The 21,241-nt window shown below is 46.0% G+C and overlaps 1 protein-coding gene across 1 annotated transcript; it reads right to left on the reverse strand.

The window, feature by feature from the left end:
* Positions 1–325: 325 nt before the first annotated feature.
* On the reverse strand, positions 326–2,828 carry LOC149995253 (sialic acid-binding Ig-like lectin 5). The gene is made up of 7 exons (XM_090260287.1): positions 2,786–2,828; positions 2,326–2,726; positions 1,818–2,102; positions 1,516–1,563; positions 1,024–1,278; positions 646–942; positions 326–429 (listed from the first exon to the last, which is right to left on the reverse strand). Exons 1-7 carry the CDS (start codon positions 2,821–2,823, stop codon positions 326–328), a joined length of 1,428 nt encoding a protein of 475 aa, XP_090116413.1. The 5' UTR covers positions 2,824–2,828.
* Between the last annotated feature and the right edge of the window lie 18,413 nt (positions 2,829–21,241).

Here is a 21,241-nt window from a genome sequence, read left to right on the forward strand (position 1 = left end):
ATAGAGACACAGGAAATACATTAGTGGCTGCCTGGGGTTGGGGTGATGATTAAGGCAAAATGGCAAATATGGGATCTTTTGTTCATTTTGTGTTAATGAGAATATTTAAAAACTGATTGTGGAGATGAATGCACAGCTCTGTGCCTGAACTAGAAGCCATTGAATGGTACACGTTAAGTCTATGGAAATTTTATCTCAATAAAGCTGCTACCCCATCCTGCTCCCCCAAAGACCCCAGTGTATACTCAGCTACATCTTCTGGATTCGGGGGCCTCCATCAGTACCCCATACAACACAGTTCCCTGCACCTCCCCAGGACGCAGGCTCACATGCAAAAGGACATGAGACACAGACACAGCGACAGCAGGGCCATGGCACCAGCACCTCCAAGAGCCGCAGGAACCGCTCCCGACACAGATGCCGACTGCCCTGCAGAGAAGAGGGGCGTGAGCGCACCACTCACGGGACTCAGTGTCTTGTCTTCCCACCTCCTTGCAGAACCGGTTGTAGGTGCTGTTCCGAAACCAAATGGAGGGTCTCATCATAGCAATCACGCCCTTCTGGGCCGCAGTCCCTCTCCCCGGTACCAGCTCCTCTCCGACGGCACCCTCTCTCCCGAAGCCTCTGTCCCCAGCAGGCCCCGACCTGGCGGTGGCGACAGCAGCAGGACAGAGGCGCTCTGGGCCCCGTGGAAGTTCCCGGCCTCGCAGCTGAGTCTGAGGCCGGCGCCGAGCCCCGTGCGGAGGCTCAGGGCGCTGTGGGCCCAGGGCCCGGCTGAGCGGGAGGTGACCGTGTAGGAGCCGTCGCTGGGGGTCCCCTCCAGCAGCCGCTCCCACAGCCGCCAGCACAGCGAGGGGGGCGGCTGGGCTCGGGACGAGCAGTTGCAGCGCAGACCCTCGTCCTCCTCCCAGGAGCAGGCGGGGCCCAGCAGCTGCGGGGGGTCTGCGGGGAGCGAGGAGAAGGTCAGCGGTGCCCCTGCCCGCCGGGGACCCAGGTCACCTGCCCAGGGGTCCCCACACTCACAAACCACGGAGAGGTTTACAGAGACACTTTGGGAGCCCAGCGGGTGCCGAGCGCGGCAGGTGAGCTCTCCTTCGTCCCCCGACCCCACGCGAGGTAGCTCCAGGATCGCGGTGCTGGAGATGGGGGTGGCGTTCAGGACTGGGGACCCCCGGAACCAGCTCAGCGTTGCAGGGGGGTTGCTGTCAGCCACACAGAGCAGCCGCAGCGCCTCGCCCTCCAGGATGGGAAGGGATGTGGTTTGCAGAATCTTGAGGGCTGGGGGAGAGAAGTGTGGGGAGAGAGAGAAGAGGGAAGGGAGAGAGGGGGGAAGGGAGAGAGAGGGAATTGTGGTGCCCCGGGGGGGCAGATGCCTACTCACAAAGGTGATGGAAGGAAGGTGATGATTTTCAGTCTTGCCTCCCTGGATCTGATCCCATTCACCGTGTTCCCCCCTCAGTTCCATGGCGGCCCCAGGGACAGGTACCAGCCCCAGAGACTGAGGTTCTTTCCTACCTGTGACATTTCTGAAGGACATGCCTATGGTGAGGTTCTGTGGGGCGTCTGGGACAGAAAGACATGGCCCAGCTTCAGAGGGGAGGAGCGGATCGAAGTCACCCCAACCCAAGGAGGGGCGGTGGGAACCAGGAAGGAGCAATAGCTGTCCTTCTGGCCCCCTCCCCACCTGCACTCAGATCCATGCACGGGTGTTCTCAGGGAGCTCATCTACCTCTACATGCAACACACACGCACACACATGCACACGCACACACACATGCAGCCTGTCCCACAGCCCTCAGGGACCCTCAAACACTCACAAAAGACATTGAGCCAGATGGTTCTCCACGTGGACACCCAAGTTCCATGGAGTGTCCGTGTCATCTGACAGGTGAGATTTGTGCTATGGTCATGGGGCTTCGGAGTGAAGGTTAGCACAGAGGAGCGGAGGGTCTGGGTATTCATAGAAGCAACAGCGGCTCCCGCCCAGGAGAAGCTGAGAGGACGTCCCCCTTCGCAGGACCCTGGCAGGCTGCAGGTCAGCTGCGTGCGGCGGCCGGACTCCAGGGGCTCCGGAATGAGGATGTCTGGTTTCTGTGTCAGGTCTGAGGAGACGAGAGGGAGGTGCTGGGACCCCAGAGTTAGGGACCCAGACTGACACCCTGTGATGGGCCTGGGCCTGGGCCTGGGGGCTCCAGATCACTCCAGGTCCTGTCTCTCCTGCCAACCCAGGGCCCAAGCCCTGCATCAGGGAGGGTCCCAGGGTCCTCTTCCTGCTCAAACACGGGCTCGCATGTCTCAGCGACCTCTCCTGCGACCCTGGCATACCTGTCACCTGCAGTGTCAGCGTCTTATCCCGGTAAGTATATTTCACAGCACTTCCTCTCTCCGCTTGGAAGACGTAGGTTCCTGAGTCACTCCTCCTGGCGTCTCTGATGCTCAGGGAACAGTCGCTGGTCGTGGGGTCCGCGAGGAGGAATCGTCCCTGGGTTACACTCTTCACTGGTTTATTTCGGTTGTTTGTGGCCACAGGAGAACCATTTTTTGTGTTGTCCCCACGCCGGTACCAGTAGGTGTAGAGTTCGCCAGGGGAATACAATGAACTCCACGGGTAGGAGAAGGAGCAGGACACGTGGACACTCAGACCCTCCTGCACACTCACCAATTCCTGCACTCGGAGCTCATAGCCTTCCTGCTTCTCCTGCAGGGACCCTGGGGGGACACAGAGCCTCAGCTTAAGCCCTTCCCCTCCCCCACCTGCCCCTCCCCCCGTCCTTAGCCCACTCACCCCCCCCACAGCAGGGGCAGCAGCAGCAGGAGCACCATGTCTGCATCTGACAGAGCAGAGAGGGTCCCGGTCCCCGTGTCAGGGAGGGAAATGCCAAGCTGTGGGGTGGGGCAAGGACACCCCAACAGGAAGCCATGGGTGACAGAGCTGTGGCCAGGCCTGGAGGGGGAACTTGGGCTCCACAGGCCATGGGGGTGGGGTGGGTGCAGAGAAATCACTGTCCCAACTTCAGCCCTCTGTCAGGTCCTCTAAGTGAATACAGTGAGGCCCCCAGAGGTTGAGAGGTTTGTCCAGATGTGGCTCTGAAAGGGATCACCTTGTAGATGATGTTTAAGTCAAGAAGGAGGTCACCTAGGGGGCTGCTATGTTCAAACTGGTCCTGGTGACTCAGAGGGACCCACCTTCCAGCTGAAATCACTGAACATTCTGGAAAAGGATAATGTTAAGTTTTCTTTAGACCACACAAGTGCTGAAGGAGAGGAAGGAATTTAGGCCAAACTCCAGTGGAGGATGGAATCCAGGGGAAAGCTGCACATTAAAGCCCTCTGTTCTGAGGGTTTTGGGGACATGGGATACACACGTGGTCCTCTTCCAGGGTCTGAGGTCTGTGAGACAGCAACCACCCACACCCCTTAAAAATGGGTCATGTGCAGGGAGATCTTGCCCGATTTGGCGGGCACCCCAAAGGCTGGCCCACAGCATAGCAGCAAACTTGCCACCTGAATCCTCAGGGAGCTCTATCCTGAGGGCCCCTCACATGCTTGGTTTCTTTTCAAAGCCCCAGCAAGGGCTCCAGGGATATGTGAACACAACCTGCAAGCCCACTGCTCTGTTATGAATGAAAGAAACCTGATAAACGTTTTCACAAATATGACATTGATGTGAAACAGGTCAGACATTCCTGTACCAAGTTGTGTGATTGAAAAACAAGTTTCTTATACTGTACAGGAGAAAAAGAAATATCAGTCACCTCTGCTGGAGGCAATACTGAATTCTCTTCTATTCTCTATATCATATAAATATAATGTTTAATAATTAAAGTGATTATAAATGTAATATTAATACTTATTACTGTAAGAGTTATTCTCCTATGAAGAGGGAATCAGACTATTAATCAGAAATGCATGGAACTTGTCATGCAGCTGTACCAGACTGCAATGCCTTAATACTAATGAAAATGGTCTCTAATGTTTTGAATTGTCTTATATTTTGGTTTTCATCATTTTAGCTTTACTGACTTAATAGGCTGTGTTTTCTCACTTCAAAAACAATTCACGTGTGCTACATATTGCCTTTTATTGTTTGTTTTTTGTTCTGTTTTGGAAGCAGTTATCTCAACACTAGTATGAATATCGGGCTCCACAAAACCTGATTTGGCCCTGCTGCAGGGGGCAGGTGAACCAGATATAACCGGCTCTACTCCGAACCACCACCACCACAAACTCCATGCTTATTGCGAAGAAGATGGTTTTGTGCCAGCAAAGGTCTAAAGAAAGCAGGATTTCGTGGTTGTGCCCCCACAACTCACATCACTGAGGGTTCCAGCAAATCTCAGGAAATAGTAAGTGTTGGCAAGAATGTTCAGAGAGGAGAACCCTCTTGCACAGTTGGCGGAATTTAAATTGGAGGCCACTATGTAAATCAGTATGGCAGTTCCTCAAAAGTTAAAAATAGAGCTTCCGTAAGATCCAACAATTCCATTTCTGGGTATTTACTTGAAGGAAATGAAAATACTAACATGAAAAAAACTAATGCATCCCCATGTTCATTGCAACATTATTTACAATAGCCAAGATGTGGGAGCAGCTTAAGTGTCCATCATTGAATGAATGAATGAATAATATGTGGTTGTGCACAATGGAATATTTTTGTACCATAAAGAATTAAATAAAATAAAATCCTTTTTCTGATACCATGTAAGGATGATATGGGCATTATGCTAAGTGAACTAAATCAGACAAAGAATAATACCACATCATTTTACTTATAGTTTTTTTTTTTTTAAGCAAACTGATACATGCAGAGAGTAGTAGATCAGCGGTTGCCAGAGGCAGAGGGTTTGGGGAAGTCAGAGGTACAAACTTACAGCCATAAGAAAATTAAATCATGAGGAGTTCATGCACAGCATGGTGACAGCGTTACAGAACCCCTGGGCTCTCCGATTGAAACAGAACCCGCGGGCTGTTTAGTTAGGGGCCCGATTGCCCGCCGCCAGAATTACAACTCTGAATACCAGAGTTTGGTGAAAAGGAAAAGAATTGTTTATTTAACAGTTATATAGATTTAGTTATTTGTGGATTTCTGCCGTTAAGTTTTATGTTCCTTAAAACACCCATAAACACATATCCTTGCCTCCCCACTACCAAACCAGGCTAGTTTTAGAAAAGTCAGAGATACCGTTTCCCTACTTTCCAAACACAGTTCAGCTTTACCAGCAGCTGCCAATCATTCAATTCTAATTGGGGGGACCTCGTCTGTGTTATGGTGTCCACCAGCTTTTAATCCAGAACCTCATGGATTCTCAGCCTCCTTGTAAACTGCATGGTTAGTCCTTTGTAATCCACATGGTCTGTCTGTTCTTTTTCAAAGCAGCCCCTTCCTTAAAAGTGCATCATCAGACCCCATTAAATCCACATGGTTAGCCTGGTTAAAACATCTGCCGCTTATTTTTAAATCCCTGACTGCATCCTGCGACGAAGTGGGCGTGGCAGTTCTGACCATTCACAGAACCTCACGCAGGCTCTGTGTGCCTTTTCCATACTGTCCCCTGGTCCAAGACCCCTCCCATCTACTTGAGGCCTTGGATGCCTTAAAGCCATTTTGCATAAGAAAGACACCAGCCACCAGCCTCAGGCATGTGGAGGCATTCTGAAAGCTGCTTCCTTCTCCCCAACCCCCAGCCGCAAGCTCTGGGGGTTTTTGGACACCCCTGTTTCTGTAACAACAGTAGTTAATAATAGTGGATAGTAATACTATTAACTATAATAATATAGTTAATAATACCATATTGTATATTTTAAAATTGCTAAGAGAATAAATTGTAAAAAGTTCTCATCACAAGAAACAAATGTGTAACTTTATGTGGTGCCAGGTATATAGCAAGACACATTCTGATGAGCACATCACAATATATACATCTAGCAAACCATTAAGCTGGACTTGAAACTGCAGGAATGTTATATATCAAGTATCTATCTCAATTATAAATACATACTAAAAACACTCAGGCTGGGCCAAGTCTTCCAGGCAGAGTTCCTTTCTCCTCCATTTGTGTTCCAACATCAGCATAGCAAATTCCTTACACTAAATTCCTGCAGCTGAAATACATAGTGGCGCATCTGTCTTCCTGATCTGCCCTTGACTGATTAAATCATGAGATAAAACAAGGAGCAGTGGGTGATTTAAATGCCTCCATGATAAAACTCACAGCGAACTAGGAACAAAGAAGAACTTCCCTAACGAGACAGGGGGTGTCTTCAGCAAACATCACACCTAATGCAGTAGCATCAGGTTCTAGCGTAGAAGGGGTATGACAATCAGTACAAACTGTGAGAAGCAAAACGAAGACAAAGCTGTCTTTCTTCATAAATAAATGTACATATAGAAAAATCTGAGACTTCCGGCCAAGATGGAGGCTTAGACGGACACGCTCGGCCTCCCTCTACAACTAAAGAGGAATACAACTACTTCAAAACAAAAGATAACTAGAAATTCCAGAAAATAAAGCTACACGGAAGCCCAACGTACGAAGTTATAAACCAGCGGCGCCCTTTGGGCAGGTAGGACGAGCAAAAGGGGGCGGTGCTGTTTGCGGTCGCACCAGGGACAGCGGCAGGGAGGACAATCCCGGCTGCAGTCAAACCCTGGTGACTCGCGACCCCAACGCTGGGAGAAGCAGCCACCACATCGCCTCGAACAGTGAGGCCCAGAGGGCGGGAGGACGGATCCCGGTCTCCTAGCGGAATAACTGTTTGAATCCATCTTGGACCCCCGCCCCCACACAAAGCACCACAGGGCTGCGAAATAGGTCGCGGATCGCCACTGGTACCTGGGCAGTGACGACAAAGCTCCGGCGAGAAAGGTTGTGGATTGGCGCCGGTCGCTGGGTTGTGACGAGTACACAGGCACTGCCCCCGACAGCCAGCCCAAGAAAACAAAACGCATCTGTCAGAATGAGGCAGACAACTATAGAAATCCCGGTGGCACAGCTCACCAGGCAACAGATGAAGAATCTGACAGATGAACAAATAAGAAACCTGTCAGAGGCTCAGTTCAGGGCCATTGTTATCAGGTGGCTTACAGAATTAAAAGATCTGGAAAAAGATGAGAAAGAATCGAAAAACACTCATAATGAAAGGAACAAAACCACATACGAGACAGATGGTGAGGAAATAAAATCCAGAGTTCAAATCAACAAACCAGAACACAAAGAAGGAACAAGCAGTCAACCAATGCAGAGAGAAAAAAAGGGGAAGCAAGGAAAATGATGAGAGCATCAGAAACCTCTGGGACAGCTATAAAAGGCCCAACATTAGAATCATTGGTTTGCCAGAGGGTGAAGAAGATGAAGTAGAAATTGAAAAATTTAGTGAAAATATAATAAAGCAGAACTTCCCAAACTTGGGAAAGGAAATAGACTTACAGGTCCAGGAAGCACAGAGAATTCCAAAAAAACTGGACCCAGGGAGAACCACTCCAAGACACATTATAATCAAAATGTCAAAAGTTAAAGATAAAGAGAGAATCTTAAAAGCAGCAAGAGAGAAGAAAAGAATCATGTACAAAGGGGTCCCAATTAGACTCTCAGCTGACTTCTCAAGGGAGACCCTGCAGGCAAGAAGGGACTGGCAAGAAATATTCAAAGTAATGAAAATCCCAAACCTACAGCCACGAATACTCTATCCAACGAAACTGTCATTCAGAATAGAAGGGCAGAGAAAGTGTTTCCAGGACAAAATAAAACTGAAAGAGTTCATTAGATCCAAACCACTGTTATATGAGATGTTAAAGGGACTGGTTTAGAGAAAGGAGGATCAAAACTATGAACACAAAAATGAAAACTGTATCACAAGAACAACAACAGAAGCTAGGGAATTGAAACAAAGGCAAACTAAACAGGCAACAAGAATGGAAAAAGAACTATAGGTATGGGTAGCATATTGGGGGGAGGTCAGCAGGGAGGGGGAAGGGGGAGAGGGAGGGAGATGATATAGGAATTAAGGATCATGGTAGGAGGGAATGGAATAGACAGAGAGAGGTTGAGAAGAACTATATGCACAACTAATGGACATGGTCTAAAAGGGGGGGACAACTGGAGGGAGGGGGGCCACCGGTGGAGGGGAGAAGAGGGAAGGGAAATTGGGACAAATGTAACATTATAATCAATAAGACACATTAAAAAAAAAAAAAAAAGAAAATTCCACAATTACATACAGATACATTTGGGGACTTAATATGAGAGTTAGCAAGGGTATTAGAGACAAATTCAAATTCCAAAAAATCAAGCGCATTCTATCAGCGCAATAAACAAAAGGTAGGATGTTATAAAGGATGCCATTGACAAGAACATCAGAAGTTACAATACACCTGAAATATACCTGTTCAGAGATGCACATAATAAAATATAAAATGCACTTCTTCAATGAAAGAGATGATAAATCTGAAGGACATGAAAGATGTTACTAAATAAAGAAATATGCGTGTGTATGGATAGTAAAACAATACAGTGTAGAAGTCCACTCTACCCAGATGAATGTGCAGAATTAAAGCAACATGTCACCCAGTCCCCAAGTTCACTTTTGGGAAACTTGATACCGCTCTTGTAAAATTTATATGAAAGCAAATTTTCCCAAATGCAGCCACGACAAACATGGAGAACAAAGTATAAGGACAGGCTCTGTAGGACTTCAGGACCCAGTAAAGGGTTACAGATGATAAGGCGGTGTTGCATTCACTGACACGGTGTTACACCACTAAACCACGGGGACAGAATAGGGCGTCTAGACCTAGACCACAGGAAATGTCATGCAGATAGAGGAGGTGATGCAGAGAAGTAACACAAAGAGAAACATCTGTTTTAGTTTTTCTTATGTATGGATTTTATTTTTTATTTAATTTTTATTTCATATTCCAGTACAATTTGGTCCCCTTATACCCCCTGCACCCAGCAATCACTGCACTGTTGTGCATGTCTATGAATCTTTTTCCTTTATGCTCAAACTACCTCCTCCCTCATTCCTCCCTTCCCTCCCCCTCTGCCACCCCTCACCCACTTGCTGTCATCCTGCTGAGAGAGAGAGAGAGAGAGAGAGAGAGAGAGAGAGAGAGAGAGAGAGAGAATATCAACTTCGTGTTTCACTTACTGATGCATTAATTGATAGATTCCTGCATGTTTCCTGACCTGGGATTGAACCGTGAACCTTGCTAATTGGAACAATGTTCTAACCAACTAGGCTACCAGGCCAAGCATGATAAACATTTCAATAACACATGTGGGCAACTAGGCATCCGAATGCAGTTGAATGAGATTGCACCCCTAGCTCCCACAATGCAATAAAATCAAGTGCAGATGGATTGAACATCTATTGTTGTACAAGAAAAAGAAAATAGAGTTGTTAGAAGATAATAGAGCAGGGCTGTCTGCATGAATTTACAGTAGGGAGGGATTTCTGAAGAAGACATAAAAAGCACTAGTTATCAAGACAAACATCAAAACTTGGACTATGCTGAAACTACGGACTCCTCCTATAAGGCACCATAGGCAGACTTCTGGCCAAGTTGGAGGCGTAAACAAACACGCTGCATCTCCCTCCACAATTAAGAAGTAGTACAACTACCTCAAAACTAGAAACAATGAGAAGTTCCAGAAAGTCAAACTGCATGGACGTCCAACAAACAAAGATATAAAGAAGAAATACTCATCCAGACATGTAAGAGGGGCGGAGCCGGGGCAGAGAGGACGCAGTGTGGTGGTGGCAGCAGCGGCAGCATCAGGCTGGTGGAAAGCACAGTTACACATTTTAAAAAGTCAGAATGGACACCTGGGGAGCGTTCTCAGCTCCTCACCAGACCACAGAGCTCATGGTTCCAGCACCGGAGATAATCAAGCCTCATTGCTTCTGACTGTGCAAACCAGTGGGGGTTGGGATGGAGGCAGAAACAGCTGGTCTCTCATCAGAGTCCGTTTGTTTAAAGGGCCCTCACCACCCTAGAATGTCCGCAGACCCACCCACTCTGGGAACGATGGCCAGGGCAGGAGCTACAGGGCTGCCAGTTTCATACAGAAGTGGGAGAAGTGCCTGGAAAAGGGGGCGAGTGCTGAACAGGCAGCATTGTTCCCTCCCAGACACCTCCCCCACATACAGCACCACAATGTGGTGAAACAGGTTGCTGTGTACTGACAAATACCTTAGGCTCCGCCTCTTACAACATAACAGGAGCAACAGCTCTACCTTAAACACAAGAGGCAAACAAACAGAGGAGCCTGGCAAGATGAGGAGATAGAGAAGTATGGCCCTAAGGAGGGAGCGGATCAGGGTTCTGGTGAGAGAAATGAGTGACGAGGAGATAGCCAACCTAACAGATGCATAGTTTAAAACACTGGTAATAAAGATGCTCACAGGCTTGACAGATATGCTTGAGTATGGCAAACGCATAAGAAAAGAAGTGAAGGCTATGCTAAGTTAAATGAAGGAAAATCCACACAAAACCAATGATGAAGGGAAGAAAATCAGGATTCAAATCGATGGTTTGGAACATAAGGAAGAAAAAATCAGTCAACCAGCGCAGACTGAGGAGACAGGCATTGAAAAAAATGAGAAGAGGCTTGGGAATCTCTGGGATACCTTTAAACATGCCAACATCTGAATCATAAGGATGCCAAAAGAAGAAGAAGAGCAAGAAATTGGGAACTTATGTGAAGAAATAATGAAGGAAAACTTCCCAAATTTTGTGAAGGGAATGGACATACAAGTCCAGGAAGCACAGAGAGTCCCAGACGAGCTGGATCCAGAGGGGACCACACCAAGACACATCATGATTAAAATGCTGAAGGTGAAAGATAAAGAGAGAATCCTAAAAGCAGCAAGAGAGAATCCTAAAAGCAGCAAGAGAGAACCCTAAAAGCAGCAAGAGAAAAGCAAAGAGTTGCCTACAAAGGGGTGTCTATAAGACTATCAGCTGATTTCTCAAAAGCACTTTGCAGGCAAGAAGGGACTGGCAAGAAGTATTCAACATGGTGAAAAGCAAGGACCTACAACCAAGATTACTCTATCCAGCACAGCTATCATTTAGAATGGAAGGGCAGATGAAGTGCTTCCCAGACAAGGTGAAGCTAAAGAGTTCATCATCACTGAGCCATTATTATATGAAATGTCAACGAGACTTACTTAAGATAAAAAAGATCAAAACTATGAACACTAAAATGACAAGAAACTCACTTATCAACAACTGAATCTAAACATTAAAAACAAAATCCTACTAAGCAAACTAGAATAGGAACAGATCATAGGTGTGGAGATGATGTGGATGGTTTTCAGATGGGAGGGGGTGGGGGGACAGGTGGGGAAATGGTGCAGGGACTAAGAAGCATAATTGGTTGGTATGAAATAGACAGGGGAAGTTAAGAATAATATAGGAAAGGGTGAAGCCAAAGAAATTACATGCACGACCCATGGACATGAACTAAGGGGAGTAGAATTGCTGGAGGGAAGGAGGTTATTGGGCAGAGGGGAGCAAAGGGGGAATAATTGAAACTATTGTAACAACATAATCAATAAAATATACTTAAAAAAAAAGAAACATAGGCCATGCTCAATCATCAGCCATCAAGTGAGAGAAAAACTTTACAACACATGTAAACATTAAAGTATCACTCTCAAGAATAGGAAAATATTTCTACACACACACACACACACACACACACACTGGATTTGGAAGGCTGACTGCAAAAAAATGAATGTAAACTATTTTGGTTTCCAATGAGGGGAAGGTGGGGAGTTCCTCCCACACCACCAAGTACTTCAGCTCAATTCTGACACTACCTACCTGAGGACAACATCAGAGTCCACAATTAAAGCTTCAGCTCTTAACGTGTCCCCCCGAACCCAACGTCAGATGCCAGTGTCAAGTCCAGTTCTCACCTGTGCCTTCAACACACCAGCTATGAATCAGGGTCCCAAGACCTCCTCCTCTTTGAATTTATTAACTTGCCAGAATGGCTCACAGAACGCAGAGCACATCTTACTCACGAGGTCACAGGTTTGTTATAAAAGAATATGACTCGGGATGGAGCAGATGCAGAGGGCAGGGTGTGCAGTCAGGGGCGTGGAGCTTCCGTGGCCTCTCTGAGGTCCCTCCCTCCCAGTGCCAACGCGTGTTCACCAACCCGAGCGCTCCAAACCGCGTCATTTTTGGTGTGTATGGAGGCTGCACTACATAGCCATGATCAGAAATCACTGAACGCTGGTGAGTGGTCCCACCCAGACCCTCCCCTGTCTGATTCCCTCTGGCTTTTGTGCCACCCAGCACGGGAGGCTCCTCTCACACTGGAGATTGCAGATGTGGCCCCAACACTGCCCCATCCCCTAAGTCCACGCTCTGTCCCCTGGGTCAGGAGTGACAGACAGTTGGGGCGGTGAGAGGAGAGGAAGTCGTGACCACAGCCACAGTCACAGATGGAAGGACCTGCACCAGGCAACCAGGGCCTCAGAGCAGAGAGGAGGCCGGGCTGACCCACCTCTGAGCACGAGGCCCCTGCGAACACAACCCACAGCCGTGACTTGGGGGAAAGGAGCGACCACTGTCGCATTCCAGAAGGGCCACAGAATACATCTCAGGAAAGGGAGTGTGTGTGTGTGAGTGTGTGAGTATTTTCCATGTGAACTAGAGATAAAACTATTTGTGGAGGTGAAATTCACGTGACATAAAATTTCTGTGCTGATTTCGGATGTGTAGACTGTGGGGCTGTTTATCGCGACACTTCCCCCATCACCGTCTTTTCCGCAGGCCTCCCGCACTCCTTCCCCACACCGCCTGCCGTGCAGGGATCTGTGGGGGGCGATTAGAAATGATTAATGCACTGATGGGCCAAATAAATCCTACAGGCACAACGGTGTCTATTATTTTTTAGTTAAATTTTACTTTTCAACTTTAGTTTACATTCAGTACTATTTTGTATTGGTTTTGAGTATACAACATGGTAGAAAGAGAATTGTATACATATTTTTTTATTTACTGATTTGAGAGAGAGAGGAAAAGAGAAATAAACATCGATGTGAGAGAGAAACATCGATCGACTCCCTTCCACAGGTGCCCCCATGAGGGATCTAATCTGCAAACTAGGCATGTGCCCTGACAGGATATAATACCCACAACTTTCGGTGGACAAGACAGCGCTCCAATCCATGGAGCCACACTGGCCAGAACAAGAATTATGTACTGTGAGAAGTGATTCCCCTGATATTTCCAGCACCCCCCGGGCACCATACCTAGTTGTTTCATTACTGTATCTATGTTACTTATGGCTATTCTAAAAAGGGTGTCTCTGTAATTCAGATTCTCAGGCAGGGTCTGGCTCATTCAAATCCTGGATGGAAAACCAAGGTCATGACCTCTCTCTGCTGGACACGGTGCCACCCGCATTTCCATGTTCCTGAGTCATCTCACCTGAGACGTTCTGCCTGGGAAACAAGCCCCTCCTGGATCCCAGTTTTCTGTTCTGACATCCGAGATGTAATAACCTCAGAGAATAAAGATTGTATGGTGATCCTTCAGGACATAAAATTATTTAAATCCTGTTTTGTGTATTTTTGTATCTGGAGTCGGGGAGACCCACTAGAGCAGAGGAATGAATTCATTGCAAATATGAGCTGATGTGTCAACTGAAATCCACAGGCCTAAGGGTGTCTCTTTTGTTAATTTAAGTTTTATTTTTGATTTATAGTTTACATTCAGTATTATTCTGTATTAGATTCAAGAACACAACATGGTCATCAGAGAATTATATACTTTATTATTTAATTATTTTTATTTATTGAATTTTGAGAGAGAGGAAGCAACAGAGAGAGAGAGGAAGGGAGAACGAGGGAGAAACAGAAAAGCATTGACGTGAGAGAGAAACACGGATCAGCTGCACCCACTGGGGCCCCAACTGGGCATCAAACTCACAGCCTAGGCATGTGTCTTGACCAAGAATAAAAACCACACCCTTTCGGTATATGAAATGATGCTCAACCAACTGAGCCGCACTGGCCAGAGTAAGAATCATGTACTTGAAAAAGTGATTCCCTGATATTCCCAGCACCCACCGGGCACCACACACAGTTATGACGTATTATTGTCTGTGTCTCCCATGCTGCACTCTACATCCAGGTGACTATTCTGAAAGGTGTGTCTTTAATTCAGCTTCTCAGCAAGGGTCTGGCTCATTCAAATCCTGGATGGAAAACCAAGGCCATGACCTTCCACTGCTGGACACGGTGCCATCTGCATTTCCATGTTCCTGAGTCATCTCACCTGAGACGCTCTCCCTGTGATACAAGCTCCTCCTGGATCCCAGTTTCCGACTCTGACATTGAAGAGATAATAACCTCAGAGAATAAGGGTGGATTTGTTGAACATTCATAACTTGAAATTGATCTGCACATGTAGTTCATCCTCCCATTTGCTAACCCAATGATCAACACCAACACCAAGTCCACCACCAGCCACCTGGCTCTGTCCTGACAGAGGCAGCACCCACACAGAGGCAACAGCTTCTCTGGAACTTTCTGTGAGATTCCCTTTCAGACTCCATGTTGGCAACTGGACATCCTGGCTTTTCACATGCTGAGCCAGCTGTTTTGTGTCCACCCACACCTGTCCCTCAGGGGAGTTACTTCACGATGCTCTCTCTTACCCTCCTGCTCCCTCCAGAATATCACTTGCTGGCTCCTGTCACAATGTGTAAGGACTGGGTTTTCTAATGAATCCCTTCTCCTCATCATTCACTCAGTGGCTGTTTCCCTGGCCACATCCTGCCTGATGCAGCTATGACCCATGATACAGACCATGGTAGACTCTGGGTAGATTCTCTTCCTCCAGATACATTTACTGTTGCCTATAGCAGGTGGGTCACTGAAATCTGGTCAATGGTTGAGGGAGTTCAAACTTCAACTTCAATCGCTGAGGGTTCTCATTTGCTTCCAATTCACCCTCACCTTTAGGGTCCCAACCACAAGGCTGTAATGTTTACCAGTGCCCCGCTCCTCGGCAAGACCCCTTTCCTGGCCCCATGAGACTCAGAAATGATCTCCTTAGGTTCGAAGTGAGTGCTCAGAATCAGCATTGATATTCTGGAAAAAGTGGCTCCAAATATTCTTCTCACAGCTTTTCACTTTTTTTGCTTGACTGAACAAATTATCTGTTCATTAACTCCAAACTTTAAAAAAATTTCATTCATCTCGTCTAGTTTTTTTTTTCTAGGAGGAAGTTATGAAATAACATGGCAAGCCGCTGTCCTAATCACGTCATCTGAACTGGAGAATTTGCTCAAAGTTATTCTTTGCTCTAGGTGTGTTCTCCCCTAAAGTTCTATGGTGCCACGCATTGAGGAGCTTCCCCACAAGCCTGTCCTTCCCAGGACCAGCTGGCCTGTCCCCAACGAATGAGTCACAGCACAGGATTGTTTGCTCTATGACTGAACCAGCTTTGGGCCAAGTCACTATGCCCTAGCTGCTCTGGGTGCCACACACCCCGTCCCACGCATCCTCTTCCAGCCCACCCCAGTGTGGACCTCTCATACTGAGAGAATTTGGATGTCCCCATCTCCACATCTGGACACCTCTCATGCTTGGAGTTAATTGCTGGTCTGGAGGAGCTCAGAAGAGGAGCTTTGCCCTGGCCCTCTACTTACACATGTGGCCCCTTTTCATCCCTCGTCATCATGTCACCTGTCTCAAGTGGTCATCTGCTCTCCCCTCAGTGAGTGCACAGAGCACGGTATCTCTCTGCTCTCTAGAAATCTCAAAACATCACTCTCAGAGCAGGAGGGTCTCGGGGTCAGGACCTACCTGAAACCTAATCCATCGCTGTCCTGGTCCTCAGCCCAGGCCTGGCCACGCAAGAAGCCTCCAGAAGGGGTGACTGATCTCATATGGCAAGGGGCCCCTAATGGTCAGAGGCTAGGACTGAGAAGTGCAGCCCTGACACCAGCCCCAGAGGTGAGTGTGTTGGTGGCTTTCTGCTGGCAGTTTGATGTTAGAAAGCCACTGGACTCGTGTGGCTGTTAGCTCATTCTCAGCGTTCCCATCAACTCTGCACTCACACCTTCTAACTTCTATAAAGTTCCTCCAGCCACTAAAGGCCTTCGCTCTTTAGAGTATCTGTTGAATCTCCCTCTCCTGACGCCACTCCCATTTGCCCCTGGCCTTGCCTGGCTTTCCCTGCCCTTCATGACAATTCTCTTCATGAACTCTTTCCCTAATCTGAATGTTTACCCTTCATGTAGAATGACTTTAAATGTAGAATTGATTTGTGTGACCTATCAGCTCCAAACACAACATCTACACCCATCTTCTAAAACTTCATTTCTTCAGGTGAGCTGAATCAGCACTGGGCCTACTGCCAGGCAAAGAAAAGGGGTCACAGATCACGATTCTGTTGCCCAGAGCTCTGTGACAGTACAAGGAAGGGATGAAAAGCTGAAGAAAATATCAGCCCACTGTTGTGAGGAAAGAAAGTAAAGGAAGGAAGGGCAAGAGGCTGGCATACATTTTCTGGGGAGGGTGACAGTAGAGTCAGCCCTGAGGGGCAAAGAACCCAGGGGCCTCTGAGACATGCATTGTGTCTCTGAAGCTAAGGCTCCTCTTCCCTAGGATGTGAGGGCGTGAAGGGGGAAACAGAGAAAGGAGTTTGGGTGCACCTCTGTCCTGTAGGACAGAAGGTCACCAGGTGAAGTCTTTGCCTCCAGAAGAAGCCAGACCCTGGAGCTCCTAGATGAAGGGTTGGCGCTGTCCGTGGTCCTGGAGCACACCTGGGTCAACTCTGCCAAGGAACCAGGTTCACAGGCACAAGGGCAGAGCCTTAGGTAAGCAGGAAACCTAGGTTGGGGTGCTTCGGAAAGGCTGGGTCCCTCTTGAGAAGGAGGAGGCAGGATTAGGCATGGCAGTGGGTTGGGTTCATGTTTGTTTTTTTTTCTCACACTTCTGATATGTCATCTTGCTATTTAATAATGTTATTCTTCTTTCAAAATTTTCTATAAAAGGTGACCATTGGGACATAAAAATTTCCTGGCTTAAATAGTTTTACATGTATTGGTTATGAAAAATATATTTATAGTTCACATTGTGTGAGCCTTACATATTTTTATAGTTTATATAATATAAATCTGTCTTATAAATATTTTAATAATATGTAACTGATTATTATGATTAATGACATACTGCAATTCATCATATTGTATCTTATGTAATATAACAAAATATTATAAGTTTATAAGTGCATAATATGATACCTCATTAATATAGTTTATATTTTATAAATGTATACTTATAAGTTATGTGATCATATCTCAAGTTAAGATACAGAACATGAAGGCTCCACAGTAGCCTCAGAATATTTCTCTGTTTCCCATTCTCTCCAAGCTCCTCGTGGGTTACCATCATATTGACATTTGGGCTCATCTGTCTTTCTGCCTTTGCCTATAATCACAGCACCTGCTTTCTAATTCTTCAACAAGATAGTTGGCTTAGAATTTTGTAGTAGTAGAATGATGTAGTAACATGTATTTTGTAAGACTTTAATAGGACTACTCCAGCTTTCTTTCTATTAATGTTGGCACAGTATGTACTTTTGTCTTCTTTGACTTTTGACATTTGCTATCCTTATAATTTAGATGCATATATTACAAAAGCATGATACCATTCCCAACTGACCCTCTGTTTTTCACTGAAGCCTTTATCCAATTGCATTCAACATAAGTATCCAAAATTATATTAATTTTATGTATGTTCCAGCAATGCCACATTACTTTCTCTCTTTCTTCTTGTTTTCTTTTGAGTCACTAAGTTTTTCACAGTATACTGTTGACTGTTTCTAGTTCAAAAGTTATACATTAAGATTCTATTTGTATAGTCATAACCATAAAACTTACTGCATAAATAATTAACTCACCAAAGATTTAGTAAATGAAAAGCTCTCTCTCCTCCTAAGGAGTATGTAAACATTAGGAAGTGTAAAGTCCACTTATCCCACCACAACCACTTTGGTCTTAGCTGTTATAACAGTCAAGGATTTAAAAATCATATTTTTATTCTAATAGCCATAATTTTCTTCATTTATTTGATTCAAATGATCTATACTACTTCCTCAGTTTTGAATTATCTGTACTAAGCATAGATTATAAAGGGATTTTTAAAGATAGTATTTGCTTTTTTCTGCTGTGCATGGCTGCTACTGACATTTCAATAAACTGCTCTTTTGAATGTAATCTGTCTTTTTTCCTCTGATTGCTATTCAGTTTCTCTCCCTGTCTTTGTTTTGTTTTGTTTTGTTTTTTTACTCACCCTTACCCTGGTATAAATACAATGTGGGGATGGTCTCTTTGAAACTCCTCAGCTTAGGTAGGGCCAGAGTCCTAATTTTTATTTCCAGGACACAAAGGTCACAGAACCAAGGCCACATGATCAATATGAGCAAATGTCATTGGCAACTATGGTATTTTGGCTTTGATATTCTAATTTTCTGGATGGACATATTCCCCAAAATACTAGCCTAATCCGTTCCCATTTCTTTTCTTTTGAATTAGTGTATACTTTTAAAATGAGGGATTTTACATTTTCTATACATTTTTTCAGATAATTTTGTTATTTTGAGCACAAGTCTTGAGCAGATGATTTAACCAGTTATTACCAAAACAAGAGTCACTATTCAACTTCTTAGCCCACTGCAAATGGGGTTGGTGAAGGGGATGTGGGGAGCTGAAGTCATCCAAACCACACACTGTGATTGTCCACTTCTTTCCTCAAGGACATTTTTTAAAATTCAGGAGATAAGTCAGCTGTGTTTGGGTGCTTGTTCTGTGTCACTGGGGCACTCACCTGGGCCCATACTACTTGTGGCCACACCGCAGGCATTTCCCCCACTGCAGCCAATGTTGTGGCTGGCCCAGCCCTTGTGATTCTTATTATAAGACACACTTCATCGGCAACCATTAGAAAATGTCAACCAAACAAGTTTAGTAGCGTCATGTCCTCTTATCCACGTTGTGCTCTCCATGGCTTTCAGTTAGCTGCGTTCAACCACGGTCCAAAAATACTAAGTCAAAGATTCCAGGAATAAACCATTGGCGTTTTCAATTTCATGGTGGTCTGAATAGTATGATGAATCCTGTACGCCTCTGTCTGTCCTGCCAACATGAACCCTTTGACCAGTGTCTCCACACTGATACACTATCCACTATCCGTCACTTAAGCTGACTATGTTATCAGTTCCACTGTGGCAGTATCTGGGTGCTGGTGTTCAAGTCACCCTTATAGTAGCTTCGTGCTACATCACAATGCCTGTAACATTCACCTGCCTACAAATCATCACATAGGCATTGTGACATCTTACACCAGCACAGGAAGCAGGGTGAGTGCAAGTACAAGAAGATGTATTGGGAAAGGGAGACCACATTCCCATAACCTTCATCACAGTGTATTGTTATAATGCTTCTATTGTATTATTACTCATTATTGTTAATTCTTATTTGTGACTAATTTATAAATTAAACTTTTCAGAGATGTGTATAGAAAAAAATTATGTGTATATAGGATTCCGTACTATCTGTGATTACAAGCATCACTGGGGGTCTTGGAATATCTCTCCCAAAGATTAGGGGAATAATGGACTCACAATCAAAAGTGACTATTGATAGGTACTTGTGCTACGCTACTGTTCTTGAATTTTGGCTGATTTTGTTTTAGAACTTTCTTTAAAAAATTAAATCAGATCAACTATATAGAAGTGGGAGAGTATGAGTTCTTTTCTTCAGTTCACCTTCTCAACACAAGTCTGTCCAAGAACTCATGTTGAAGGACAGGATGGTGTACACCAGAAGGAAGTGAGGTGGCATGGCCTCCAGGAAGGACACCTCAAATTTGTAAGACTTTGTAGGAACCACCATAGAAGGTTTAAGGAACAAAAACCACGGGGAGAGGGTGGGTGAGGAGGCAAATGTCAGGGGAAGATGCCTGTGATGTATTGTCTCAGGCCAGGGAGTCAGGAAGGGGTTTGTGTAGGAGAGAGGCAGGGTCAGGTCTCTGGTGTGTCCCATTTTACCATGGAGGACTAACCCAGCCAGGAATTGGGAGGCCTATGGGGGTGCTGTGACACCCTATGTAGTGCTGACAACCCTACCAGAAACGCACTACGCTCACAGCAGAGCTATATGGTCCTAACAGCCCATTCCATGAACTTTCTCTTCTGCTTTGTAAAGAAGGCTTCTGGCCTGCTGCTTCCTTACCAAGGGTGTGCACCTGGGTCAGTGGGGCTGTGTTGACTGCCTCGCAGCCTTCTCTTTTCTCTGAAAAAGAAAACTTTTTTGGTGATGAAGTACCCAGTCAGCTCTTGTTCACAGTCAACAGACTGTTGGAAAGATCCCAGTGGGACTGTTAATGGGATGGGGAAGGGATCGACAGTCAGGAGGGGCTGGAAGAATGGACAGGTCACAGTGAGGTGAGGTGGTCCAAGAGAAACTATAAGATACCGTATCATTAACCGAATGTCAGGCTGACAGGCATGTATTTCCCTTTGAAGAGTTCTGGAATGGAAATGACACCATGAATTTACCACCATCTTTTCTAAGGTTGGCCAAACCTGGATGAAACAGAACTTGACACCAGGACATTTCTGGTCAAAGAAAGAGAAAAGCAAGTTTTGGACCTCTCTTGGTTTTTAATTTCTTTAATATTCACAGCCATGTTTGAGTAGGATGCATAACTTGTGTTCTACAGAATGGGAAACTGAGTAACAGAAAAGTGAAGTGAACTTCTTGGTGACAATGCCTTAGGAAGTGATGAAGCCTGCATTGAGCCCGTGTCTCCAATTTTGTAACCTTTCTCCTTTCTGCTCTGCATGCAGATGCTCTTACAGTGATTCATCTTAATATCACAAAGGTCTCCTCATTCTTCACCAATTAGTCCATGACTCTTTTCCCCCAGAGGGGCTGTGATGCCTCCATCCAAAACTGAGATCTGAGTGATGCCTCGTTTGCTGGTCTTCTTGATCTCTGAGTACACGCAGGTGCTGGTGGCCTCCTTGTCCTGAGGCTCCTGCGGCTTCCTCCTGTGAAAGGTGAGGTTAGCATACTGGACGTCCTGCTCTTCTCTTGACGGAGAGACATCCTCTGGGAATGACACTTGGTCTGGGGGCCTCTCTGGCCCAGGGTTTTGCTGGGAACCCTGAGTGAAGGGGAGAGAAGAGTCAGTGAAGAGTAAG

This window comes from Furipterus horrens, unplaced genomic scaffold, assembly GCF_987537825.1.
Source record: "Furipterus horrens unplaced genomic scaffold, mFurHor1.1.pri manual_scaffold_13, whole genome shotgun sequence".
NCBI lineage: Eukaryota > Metazoa > Chordata > Mammalia > Chiroptera > Furipteridae > Furipterus > Furipterus horrens.